At 39.4% G+C, this 11,166-nt stretch overlaps 1 protein-coding gene across 3 annotated transcripts; it reads left to right on the forward strand.

Annotated features, from left to right (window-relative positions):
• Window positions 1–4,570: 4,570 nt before the first annotated feature.
• Window positions 4,571–10,071, forward strand: adcyap1a (adenylate cyclase activating polypeptide 1a). 3 transcript variants are annotated; one of them, XM_018693649.2, is made up of 7 exons: window positions 4,571–4,576; window positions 4,733–4,837; window positions 5,366–5,500; window positions 6,210–6,314; window positions 7,195–7,329; window positions 7,881–8,001; window positions 9,571–10,071. In XM_018693649.2, the coding sequence occupies exons 2-7, from the start codon at window positions 4,740–4,742 to the stop codon at window positions 9,577–9,579; spliced, it is 603 nt and encodes a 200-aa protein (XP_018549165.1). In that variant the 5' UTR covers window positions 4,571–4,576; window positions 4,733–4,739; the 3' UTR covers window positions 9,580–10,071. The 3 variants fall into 3 exon arrangements, with proteins under 3 accessions (XP_018549165.1, XP_050922687.1, XP_018549167.1); XM_051066730.1 differs by lacking the exon at window positions 6,210–6,314; XM_018693651.2 differs by lacking the exons at window positions 6,210–6,314; window positions 7,881–8,001; window positions 9,571–10,071 and having other exon boundaries at window positions 7,195–7,872.
• Window positions 10,072–11,166: the final 1,095 nt, after the last annotated feature.

Here is an 11,166-nt window from a genome sequence, read left to right on the forward strand (position 1 = left end):
CATAGTAATTGTTTGCCAGTTTTCTAAATTCTTGATTTGTATTCATTTTGTGTGTGTTTATATTTATTTAATGATTTTTTTTTCACTAATTCCACATATAATTTCAAGCTTAAAGCCTGTGTTTGTTTTGGCTTTGCAATGAACAATGGATTTTTAAAGAAATCCTATTTATTGTTGTGGTATGTCGCTGTGTACTGTTGTCCCTGCAGGGATAAATAAAGTTGTATTGAATTGAATTAAGCTCTGACTTTTCCTAATATCTTTTATTAAATAGCACAATAGTGAGCACAGTGTTTGACAGTCTGCTTATTCCAACCCCTCACTGAAGCTACATTATGTTATGTTATGTTAGATGAAATATTGAACCAGACATGGTCTTGTTCTCTACTGATGGACTGGATGGAAATATTGCAGATATTTTGAGTGTGATGATGAACACGTTCATCTGCAGTTCAGCCTGCCCCCTCCCCCAGAGGAGCCTTTTCACTTCTGAGAAAATAATAATTTGATTAGAGTTATCTCTGCTTGTTTCTTTTAGAGACCAAATGCAACCAATTAATAGAGTAAACATTTCTGTGTTGGTGTAACAGCCTTTTGTACCAATGTGTGTTAACACTGAAAGGCTTCTTATTGCACTGGCGATAACATCCTCTTCAGTGTGTACCCTGTAATTACAATAAAGCAGTTCTCCTCCCTCCTTTACAGACGCTGTTTGATTATATATCCTGCCTTAATTGTACCATTTCTATCAGGGCTTTCTACTTACTTGGCAAACAACATGCAATTTTCAGTCATATATTATAATTAAATAACACTAATCCAGTTGTCTTTTTGGGATGATTACCATTTTCTGTAATCTTAAAACAATATGTACCTGATTATACCTCAGGCAGTAAGAAGGTTTATACAAGTTGCACGTTTGTGTCTCATACAGTTTACAGGTCATTGATTGAGTTTATACATGATAATTCATTTATTGTATTACCTAAAATTCACTGCTGAAAGCAGGGCAGTGTTCCTCTTTTCTTATGTAAAATATGTGACAATAACAGTTTTGATTTACAGCAATGAGCAATAAACAGCAATATAAAAAAAACATCCACAGCAGCAACCTTACCCTAATCTTAATCTAAACCGTCACCCTAAAATTTAATGGCATCAAGTCCCCATAATGTGACTGTTTAACAGATTCATGTCCCTACAACATAATACAAGCACACATGCACATTGGTCTTTCTGTAGCTGCGAGGACACTCACTGACATTGTGCATTCCCTAGCCTCTTAACCCTCATTCCCCCTAACTCCCTTACCCCAACCTTACCTTAACCTAAACCTAATTCTACCTTAACCAAACCTTAACCATCAAACAGTGCTGTAACTAGTCAAACTGTCAACACAATGTAGCCCACTATATCCCCACTATAATGAAACTAAAATTCATCCACACAAACATAGACAGACATGTACACACCTCACAAATTAGATTTAAAAAGCCATGTTCTGTCAACACTCTGCACTGTAAAAGCTGAGTATTAAAGCACTTGAGTCATGAGACCCCAACTTCAATAAAACTGTTTAAACACCACATGTCAACACCCGAGGGCGATATAAAAAGCTAACAGTGCTAAAATTAGAATGAGTCATATGTTCTACTCCTGTCTTCTTCGGTGTGATAAACCTCAGTCACACACTGTACGGTCTGGCATGGTTAGTCACGGCTCTCTTTCCAAGCAAAAGATATTAAACAGTGTGAATTTAAGGATGTTGCTGTTTGCAGACCCATCTGAACAAACAGGAGAACATATTTTCATATTACAGACAGTGACAACATCACTGATGAGTTACTGTAAGGAGGCCGTGTTAAAACTTACCAGAAAATGATTTTATATACATCAACACGTGCATTTATTCTAATGAGAGTGTGGCCAGAAAAGTGACAAGTAAGTTTCTTTCAAACAACTCTCCATAAAAAATTTAAATGTTCCTATAAACGATTGCAGAGGGAAGTAGGTTTATTAATATTCCCCTATGATTATTACAGGAAGGCACTTACATGGTGCGATGAGTCAAGCATCAGGTGATTACTGGGTAAATATTTGTATCTATTCTCAGTAATTAGATTTAGAAAAAGTGATATCCTGTTAACATGAGTACAAATATTTTTTAAGATGTCATTAAGAGATGAACAAAGCTGAATGACTATATGATTATTTTATGTTAATCATAATTATTTTCCACAGTCCAGTGTCCAAAGGAAGAAAGATGTCACAACATCTACCACATTTTCACAATTAAACACAGTAAAAGGCCAATTATGTAAACGTTACATTTCAATTTTAAGCTCAGACTTTCATGTTATTTTGTATTAGGTGACATTCAACCTCACAGTCCTCTCAGATGCTGTTTCTTTCATAGCTTTGATAACATTTTGTTCTGTTTGCCTGGGGTACATGACATGACAAAAGCTTGGAGTCTGCTGGTTGCACTACAGTGCACTTCCCTCTCACAACCACTTGGGTGCAGTGCTCTCTCAGAGCAAGAAAAGGACTCAGCTCCAGGCTGTTTTATCCAGATTTTTTCTCCCCTCAACATCTCAAGAATTCAGAGTAAGTCTTTCTTTGCGCTAAGCAAACCGTCACATGACGTCAGAGCCAGAAAAGGATCGACAGCTCTGAATCACCCACTAAAGACTCAACACATGGTCCTAATACCTGTGTGGAAAGAACACACTGCTGGTAATCAATACTGTCCAGGCCTTAACGCAGGTGTGAGAGTGCATGCGAAAACGTGAAGAAGAGAGACAACAGTTGAAAATGGTTTTAGGTGTGCTTAGGGACAATTCTGAAGTACTTGTACTTTGGTATTCCTACTTTATAATACCTTATACTTCATCTTCACTACATTTCACTACATTTATCTGACAACTGTAGTTACTTATTCATTTTCAGATTGAGTTTTTACCTAAAAGCACACAGTATGATGACCTTACACAACACAATGCATTGTTAGAGATTTAATCAGTGGTTCCCAACATTTTGGACTTGTGACCTCTTACACAAAGGCTGTGTCTATAGTTGGAGAGCTGTATCACATTTAGAGAGAGATTTCCCCTCTTAACTGTTCCTGCAACCATTATTCACAAAAAAACTAAGATTTGAGCAATGAATACAAATGTCTGTGCTTTGTCTTCACTGCAGCCATTCATCATCTCAAGACCCCTCAGGCCTCCTTTGAGGAGGCAGCACTCCTCAGTTGAGAGCCAAGGGACTAAACTAACTATCTAGTGGATAAAGTCAGCTCCATCTAGAGCAGCTACAACAGTAAAATGTTTAGTTTATCACTGGTGGGAGCCATTTTCCTGAACTAATACTTTTATTTCAGATACTTTAAGTACATTTAGCTAATAATATGACAATGAGACAACAATGAGATGAAAGAGACATTATTCAACCGGGAAGCTCAGGTTCAAGCTTTGTATATGACGGGTGTTTGGTTCCCTGACCTCTAGAAAGGTGGGAGTAAGAAGGGAAGACATGGGAAGAGTAAATAAACATACTGTGGTAGATAAAGTCAGCTGACACACTGACATCTCTTTGGTGCTTCAGTTTTACTAGAAGAGAGGCTGTCGGTCTCATTTCAGCACTGGACAGCTCCACAAGAAAACTGCTAATATTCAATATATAAAATGTAAATACACCAGCTTTTCAGTGTTTTCCTATTGAAACCATGTATCTCTGTATTATCAGATTAATAGTTCTGTTATGGATTGAGAAAATTCAGCTATTTCTTAAGCTAAACAAACCACTGAAAACCCACTGGATTACTTGAAAACTGTGTTATGACAAAGCTGAAATCAAACCTATATTTAATAACAGTTATTTTGGAGATACATGATTCAAGTTCAAACTCGAACCTGACCTCTGCCCTTTAGCAGAGGTGGACTCCCTCCCATCTCACCTGGCCTCCACAGGCCACGTGATCCTATTTATGGCGTCAAGTCAGATATTGGTATTAATTCACGGGGTAATTAATGATAATGTTTGAATGCAAGATCCATTCTTCTTTTTTTATGACTTGGCTCGGGGTCTTTCATTGACGCGGAAGAAGGATGCACTCCAATGGGACGGGGGGGAGGAGGAGGGGAGAGGAGGGGAGAGGGGCGATGACGCAGCCGCCCACCTCCCCCCTCTCCATCCAACCCCCACCCCCTTACCTACGTGACAAGTGAAAAAGGCATGCCTTTCGGATTCATGAATAAAAAACCAAGAGGGAGTTAAGTTCACAGGACGCAGGGAAAGTTCTCGGCAGACAAATGTTTGGCGCTCCTCTTTTCCGCCCATGACAGAGTCCGGCACGTAGAGATCCCCGAGAACTGAGAACTGCAGGCGCACCGAGGGCTGCACGCTCGGTTAAGAAGCACAAAAGGAGACTGAAGAGGCGCTTCGCCGAGGGACCAGAGGAAGAGGAGGAGGACTGAGAGTGTGTGTGAGAGAGAAAGAGAGATTGAGATAGAGATCCTATCTCACTCTCCCAGTTGAGATCTTCAGCGGATCGCGTCCAGCGATCTCGCAACTGGTAAGAGGAGGCACTTTTCGCTGCGTTTTTACGCTGCGTAAAAGTGGAGTAAAAGTCAGGTGTGGCTGTTTTTGTTTTCTAGAAACTCACAGGTGTGGTGTTAAAGTTACTAACAGTTACTGTGCTCACTTAATGTCGTTTTTTTTTCTCTTACAGCAGGACAATGTCTAGTAAAGCGACTTTAGCCTTACTCATCTATGGAATCATAATGCATTACAGCGTCAACTGCTCACCTGTGGGGCTTAGCTTTCCCAGTGTTAGGTATGTACACTCCTTACTTATCACTGAAGTGTTCATTGAGGTGTTTATTCCTCTTTGTTTGCCAGTGTCATTATTGTACTCAGCAGCAGCAGCGGGGCACAGGGTAAAGACCATATCTGCCTCACAGTTAGTTATATCTGTGGCTATAATAGCCTATTGAATTACTGGATAACAGCATCTGACAGCCAATCCATAGGGCTGCTCACACAGAAATAATTGCGGAGAAACATTCACCAGGGAGCGGCTGTAATGTGATTTAGGCTCCTGAGGCAGTGGAGTACAGTGTCTCAATCTGTCCAGCAGCCACTAATCGACCAATTTATGTGATTAGATAATGAATAGAAGAGTTTCTCTAGAAAACTGGTCTTAAAGCTCAGATTGTCTTTTAGAACAATGCATTTTTGTTGAACATTTAAAGAAAGTTGTGTAGAAATGATCATGTATAATGATGCTTCTATTTAAAATTTAAGATTCTAAACCAGTTCTTGCAACATGTTAAAACATGTGTGATTTTTTTCCTCCATCCAGACTTGACAGTGAGGTTTACGATGAGGATGGAAACTCCTTACCATCCCTGGATTATGACAGAGACCAAATGGATGTGAGGGGTCCTGCGTCTGTGGCTGACGACGTCTACACTTTGTATTACCCACCAGAGAAAAGGTGACTATCTCATCTCCGTTTTTTTTTTTATCCCCAACCACTCTCTCAAAAAAAAAAAAAAAAAAAAAAAGAATAAAAAGAAAGAAAGAAAAAAAGAAAAAAACAAACCCCTCAACGTTGGAGACCTCCATGTTGAACATCTCATCGCTGTAGTCCTATTTCTGTCCGTGTATGTTGTATGTTTTTGTGTGAATTTTGTCCAAATCTTGTCAGTAAGTAAGAGTCATTATTGCTTTTTATTTATTGATTTGATTTTAGAGCAGTTTTTTTCCGAATTAGTCTGAATTCCCAGGGGAAGTTCAAATCCAGCTTTATTAAAAAAGAACTGACGTTTATTCAATTGCAAGAAAATTGCCAATGAAATCTGGCTGCGTGGAGTTGGAATGTCCTTATCACAGTCCTAAAATTATAGTTATCTCTAAAAAATGTTAAAAATTCTGCTAAAATGACGAAATTGTGAAACAAAACTCCTTAAATAGATGAAATAAATCCTTAAATCATTATTAGACAAAAGTGGAATCATCTCAAAACCAGGCTACTTGTAGATTTTTAAAAATGTCATTCATAAAAAGTGACTTTAAGGCCCGATATCACTTGTTAAGATAGATTTATTTTTTGCAGTGCAACTACTTGACATTTTTGCCTCTTGCCTCTGGGTGTGTGGTGATATTTTTTTTTTTTTACTGTGTGGCTATATCTATCATCCCAGAACGGAAAGGCATGCAGACGGCATGTTTAATAAAGCCTACAGGAAAGCGCTGGGTCAGTTATCAGCAAGGAAATATCTGCATTCTCTGATGGCAAAACGTGTAGGGTAAGAACACCTTCTTGGTTGACACCTTCTTCTTTTTTCTATCTCATGTTTCCTGTCCTGTATGTGCGTTTGTTTCTTTATGTGTGATTTCCTTTTAAATTCACGCTGTTACACGTATACTGTACATGTCTGTGGTCCCCATTACATCGCAGCGTGCTGCTAAATCTGGCGCCCTCGCCCCTCTGAATCAGCCTTTATTAACGCTATAAAACCGGGGAGAGAGGGGAGGATGGGAGGGGAGGGGGGAGGCACAAACGGGCACTTGATTGATTCGGGAAGTGTCATTCTGAGAGCTGCTGTGTCGTTAAGGCACTGAGGGAAGAATTAACCCGCATAGGCTTAAATTTATTTCCATATGAATAATTTATAGGTTTGAGTCCCAGTGGCTCCCAGTGCAATGACTCTAGGTTTGTGAGCAGGCCTTGTTGCAGGTCGAGAATATGTACACAATTGTCCTGGGATGGGCTAAAAGTTAAACAAAGAGACAATAGGATTTCAAAATAAAAGCCCTTTTTGAAGAGATTTGTGCTGCAGAATGACAGTGCACTTATAGGTTTTGTCCTGGAGCAAAATAAATCAGATTATTATCTTCAAGATGCTCTAAAATAAGGTCACACATGTGGTCCCTGTACATCACTCCAGGCTGCATTGTTGTGAACACAATAGGGAATCTGATTGTTTAATTATTTTCCCTTTGAGATGGTGACTTAGATCCTAAACTTAAGTATCCAGGCTCTTCACCTCAGCACCACAGGCTGTACATGCAGAGGTCATGTGAATGCACATCACATGCATCCAGTGTGACTGTGTTGAAACCCTTACCTTGTCTCTCTCTTTCTCTCTCTCTCTCTCTCTCTCTCTCTCCCTCTCTCCCTCGTAGTGGGGGGAAAGCTTTGGACGACAGCTCAGAGCCCCTGTCCAAGCGACACTCAGACGGGATCTTCACAGACAGCTACAGCCGCTACCGAAAGCAAATGGCAGTCAAGAAATACCTGGCAGCAGTCCTTGGGAAAAGGTATAGACAGAGAATTAGAAACAAAGGACGCCGGCTGGCATATTTGTAGCATCCTCTCCCACCCTCTCCCCTCCTGACAAACAAACAAACAAACAAACAAACAAACAAACAAACAAACAAAAAAAACCTTAAGTGTGTGCAGCCCCAGATGAAGTCATTTTGAGATCTGAACAATCAGTGGATCGCTTTTGTGTTCTTAAACATGTATTTATGTATGAAGTAAGCCATTAAAATGAATATTTTGATAATAATATTGTTTTTTATTTTGTACTTAAAGCACTTGAGGACACATAAATCTACTTTGTGGACTAATTTTTGTTCATTCTAAAAAAATAGCCTCTATTTATGTATTCGTTGATTTATTTTTTTTAGACCTATTTATTGAGGGGAGACAATTGTTCACATGATGATATGCTCCAACAGCCCATGTCTTTTAAACAGTGAAGAGATATGATTGTGAGGAAAATAAATAGTTTAAAAGACAATCAATGTATTGAATGCTGCTTTTTGTAAAGTGACATTAAGAGTTTAGTTGTCTTTATTCACAACAGCCTTGAAGACATAGGTCTTCACCATATCCTACAAGACATAGACTTTGATGCCCTCCCGGACGGGGATGAGTTTGAGGCTTTTTTGGGAGACTGGCTGAAACAGTTCTCTCCCGAATTTCCGGTGAGTTTCAGGCTCTTTCCTGAGGCTGTGTTTTCTCCTCGCAAGGGGGTGGGGGCGTCTCATGCCCCCTCCCACCCCCACCCCTCCACCCCACCCTCTTTTTTTCCTCTCACCTTTAACTCTTAAACCTTGTGATCTCGCTCCAAACACTCAAATTCCAACTCTTCCTCCACCTCATTTGTGCTCCTGTCTCTCTAGAAGTCTCACAGATTTTACCTTTAATCCCAGCCTCCTGCTCACAGGCTGAATGTAGAGGCTTTGCTTTGACTGATATGTTATACATATCACTGCTGATTGATAAGAAAGATACAGATTTATCAGCATCCTGTTTATGGATGACAAAAACTATTTTATCAGATCTGGTTTAGACCAGATGTGAGCCCTGCTGGCTTTCAAAATGCCAGTTATCCATCTTTTAAGTTAAAAAAAATCCCAAATCTGAGATGAGGACCAGAGTACTTTTGAGGTTTTTCTTGTCCCTTTCTTCCGCAGTGTTTACAGAGTGAGCTTACACCTTTGACTCATGTAAAAGTGCCAATCTTGTGTTTCTATCCAACTGGTTTCTGTGTGTTTGGAAACCTCTTATTCTGCTGAAGGTTTTCTCATGTCTCTCTGCCCATATAATAAGTATCACTAACATTTAAAGCACCATCAGGCAAATTTTAAAAAGCATGAAAAAAACCCAACAAGAAATGATACTTGTTACATGGTAACTTACCCATCGATTTGTTCTTTGTGAGAGACATATGAGGCAGTTTGAACTTTTGTGTTTGAACCTTCTGGGTCTATTGTGCTTCCCTTTTCTGTCATGTGAACCAATGTATAAAAAAAAGAAAAAAAAAGAAAATCAGTAGATTGCATGATTAAAGTAATTGCACTAGCCACCGCATCTGTGCAGACGACTCCAACTAGATGGTTTTGCTTGCTTTCTGACTACTGCAAACATATACCTGTCATCTCTAGATGTTGTTTTGTGTTCTGTTCTCCTCACTGACATTTCCACACGAGCTGTATGTTGAACCTTGTTCTCCTCTCAACAATTACTCTGAATGTACTTCACTGCTGGCAAGAATATCTCTCAGTCTAATGTTTAGCCTCTGTTACTTAACCAACTGGAGATTTTGTAACCCACTGTTAAATTGTATATGGAGACAAAGCTGTGATTGGACAATTAAAGTGGTCATTTTCTATCACCTTTATCTGCAGTGTGGCAACGAGAAACTGCCATAATTAGCACAATTTAATTGACAGGATTAAATTTACAGAACAGGGAGGGGTAGCTGAAAGTATACAAGAACCAAACACAGTTAGAGACTTTAAGAGAAAGCTAATAAAGGAAGCAAGTGTGGGCTTTAAAAAGTTGAGGGAACAGGGAAAGTTTATAAAACCAGACTCACTAACAACAAATAACATTAAAAACTGCTTAGTAGCATGTCCACTTCTTCCCACTTCCTGAGGAAACTATAGTGATACGTCAGGCACAGTTTTGCAGGAAACAAACAGCAGGGTAAACTTCTTCGATTTGTGTTTATTGTATCAATCTTTCTTTAATTTTGCATTCTCCTCTAGGCTTTGTGACGCAGGAAGCAGTTTGCGGCTGTGGTGCCTTGCATCGACTTTAAAATCGCCATGAATCACAGATGGCTATTTAGTGGCCCTACAATGCTGCACATCATCAGCTTACATTTCACCCTTTTGTTGTTGTTTTTGTGTTGCACAGACAGTTGATAGGACCTTTAGTACCATCAAGCTTAAAGACGTCAAGCGTTCTTGCTTGCACTGCTTTCTTTTGCACTTTGTTTTTAGAGCACTAGATTAGATTTTTTGTGAAAACAGAGGGAAGGATCAATTTCCCCTCTCCATGAAACATTATATGTATGATAATGAAAGCGCCAATAGCCTTACTAAATTGAAATAATCTTCAAAGATATATATATATATATATTTACTGTGTAGAAAGTGAATATTAGATTACTACTTCAAATGGCGATCTGCAAGGGTCAAGTCAATAAATGTTTAAAAAAAAGTGTTGTAAGATTTGTATGAATAAATTTTTGTAAACAACAAAAATTTCGTCTAATCTTTGAAGCCAATATCACCATAAGTCTTTACGTTAAGACACATTAAGAGGATGAAAACGAGTGAGGAGAACCTAAATCACTGGACATAGAGCTTCCCTCGACAGCTTGAATGGGATGTTACATAAGAAATTAAGAGAAAAATCAGCTGGACATCAGAAATGGTGAAAAATTAACAGTGTGAAACATCAAATAGACCACACACGATCAGATACAATAAAGCAACATAGTGCAAATCACTCTGAAAGCACATGCACACGTAACAGCTTGAAAAAACTCATTTAATTAAGGTTGAATTAAAAAAATTGAGGAGTATGTGTTAGTTTTTGTCTCTCCATCAGTGTGGGTGTTATGTGTTGTAGCCATGTGGATGGTCAATAACTACAAGATGTTGCAAAATAAGTCAGTAAACCGGACAAACAAAGGATAAGCTGGTGATGAGGAGACCAACAGACCCACATCTCTGCCCCAGTTTCATACTGACTCAGTCAGTTTGGCAGGGGTACAGTGACACCAGTTGGCTGGGTGTCTACCTCCCCTCGGGACAGCATGAGTAAAAGGACGTGGGAGGGATCACCCAGCCTGCGCCACACACTGCCTCGCTGCACTTTACACCTCTCCAGGACTTCAGCAGTCACCACCAAAGCCCTGAAGTACTGGTGGAACAGTTGGCCAGTCTCAACACTGGTACACTCACCTTGTGCCAAAAACAACGTCGGCGCATGAAGCAAAAGAGCTGATGCAGGCTGGTTTCAACTGAACATGCACAGAAAGAAGGAACTGATACATATATCCACATGTTTTAAGATAAAAATATACCTTTTTATGTCCATTCATACATAAAATAATCTGAGGACTCAGGTGGTATCTGCTACTGGAAGGGTTCAGGGGCATTTTTTTCCTCCAGAAATCCCTCAAAACCCAGTGCAGTTTAGTCCTGTGACAACCACAACCTTTTATTATTGTTTTTAATGAAAGGTAATGAACAAGTTTGCATTTACATGGTCAAAGATGGCCTCCTAATAGTCTCAGGCCAGGGTGAAGCAGTACCTTTGCACCATTCAGATTTATGACACTAAAATGACCT

This window comes from Lates calcarifer, linkage group LG24 (genome assembly GCF_001640805.2).
Source record: "Lates calcarifer isolate ASB-BC8 linkage group LG24, TLL_Latcal_v3, whole genome shotgun sequence".
NCBI lineage: Eukaryota > Metazoa > Chordata > Actinopteri > Centropomidae > Lates > Lates calcarifer.